Source organism: Arachis duranensis, chromosome 3, assembly GCF_000817695.3.
Source record: "Arachis duranensis cultivar V14167 chromosome 3, aradu.V14167.gnm2.J7QH, whole genome shotgun sequence".
Taxonomy (NCBI): domain Eukaryota; kingdom Viridiplantae; phylum Streptophyta; class Magnoliopsida; order Fabales; family Fabaceae; genus Arachis; species Arachis duranensis.
Window position 1 is genome coordinate 8,379,381 of NC_029774.3, and position 1,813 is coordinate 8,381,193.

Consider the following 1,813-nt stretch of genomic DNA (forward strand, 5'->3'; position numbering starts at 1 on the left):
TGAATGATGAAATCAGTATACAGAGGTATGTGAGGTGTCATATTATGTTGCTGAAGTTATTTATGTATTAGCCATGTGGACTATGTAATATTGTCTCATAATAGCCTAATATACTACATTAGATATTTTTCTATTAATGTATTAACCATCGTATTATATAATGCTACAGATATGTTATAATATTAGATTGTCATTAATTACTAGGTATGTGAGGTGTCACATTATGTTGCTGATTGGGACGATACTGTTTGGGGATATGTGAGGTGTACACCCGCCGTACTTGATCCATATCTTATACACATCATGAACATAAAGTCGCCAATCAAGTCGCTGGTTGGCACAACATGCGAATACATGTCGACAGGGGATCCGGTCCACTTGGAACTCACCACAGTCACATCGAAGGCTACGTAGATCAACTGCAAACTCTAGCCCACTTGGCATCTCACGAACCTCAAAGACCTCATTTTGGCGGTCAAAGCAACTAACCTGTATGTTTCCTGATGCAAGTTGGTTTGCATGCAACTTCGATGTCACTATCTCAGAAAACACATGGCCAGCATTGATCCGGGCTTCCACCTCCGCTCTTTTATGGGTGAACAACTCATTTAGTCTGTAGAATGTTGCCTTCACAAGAGTAGTAATGGGAAGATTGCAGGCACCCTTCAATACTGAGTTGATACACTCCACTAGATTCGTCGTCATGTGACCCCATCGGTACCCGCCATCAAAGGCCAGTGCGTACTGTTCGCGAGGAATTCGATCTAACCAGTTTGTGTATGCCTCGCCGCGGTCCCTTAAACGCTGGTAATGCACTTCGTACTCCCGCACCGTCCTCGAATATCCTAGCAGATCAAAGCATGTAGAAAGCAAAGTAATTAAAATCAATAAATTTATTTAAGGCACATCTACTAATAATTTGCTTAAATTTAGTAAATGTTTACCGATGTTAATGACCAATTTTTGTAGGTAAGGTGCCTTGAATTTTCTCAGAAAATTCGACTCTATATGCCTGATGCAAAACATATGAAAAGCTCTAGGAGGTGACCAAGCTCCGTTACTTCCTTCGACAGCTGCATTGATGGACTCGTGCCTGTCAGATATTAGACCCACTCCATCCCGAGTAACAACATGTTGACAGAGGTTACTTAGGAAAAAATGCCATGCATCAGAAGTCTCTCCCTCAACAATAGCAAATGCAATCGGAACGATATTGTTGTTTCCATCCTGGGAAACTGCCACAAGCAGACAACCCTTATACTTTCCGTACAAGTGAGTACCATCCACCTGGACAATTGGCTTACAATGTCTGAATGCCCTAATACAAGGGTAATAACTCCAGAATACACGATGCAGTACCCGAATATCACCCACTAAGTCATCGCCTTGATATGCAGGCATAGTCTCAAAATGGACAACAGCTGATGGCTCCTTGTGACACATGGCCTCAAACCATATAGGCAAGGCTTCATACGATGCTTCCCAACCTCCAAATATTTTTTCTATTGCCCTCTGCTTAGCCAACCATGCTTTCCGGTAACTGACGGTGTAGTTGAATTTTGATTTCACTTCTGCTATTACCGATTTTACCTTTAAGGAGGGGTCAACTTCAACCAGTGGCTTTATTGCTTCTGCAATTGTGATAGAGTCCAGTTTCGAATGATCCTGTGAAATGGTGGCTGTGGTACAGGTGTGGCTACCATTATACCTCCTTATAACCCAACAGTACTTCCTACTGATCAAGCCAACCCTGGTAAGCCAATCACACCCTGACCCATACTGTGTACACTTGGCATAAAATGTCAACGGCTCA

At 42.4% G+C, this 1,813-nt stretch overlaps 1 protein-coding gene across 1 annotated transcript; it reads right to left on the reverse strand.

The window, feature by feature from the left end:
• Positions 1-216: 216 nt before the first annotated feature.
• Positions 217-1,778, reverse strand: LOC127745430 (uncharacterized). Its single transcript, XM_052258121.1, has 3 exons — positions 1,750-1,778; positions 945-1,708; positions 217-845 (listed from the first exon to the last, which is right to left on the reverse strand). The coding sequence occupies exons 1-3, from the start codon at positions 1,776-1,778 to the stop codon at positions 217-219; spliced, it is 1,422 nt and encodes a 473-aa protein (XP_052114081.1).
• Positions 1,779-1,813: the final 35 nt, after the last annotated feature.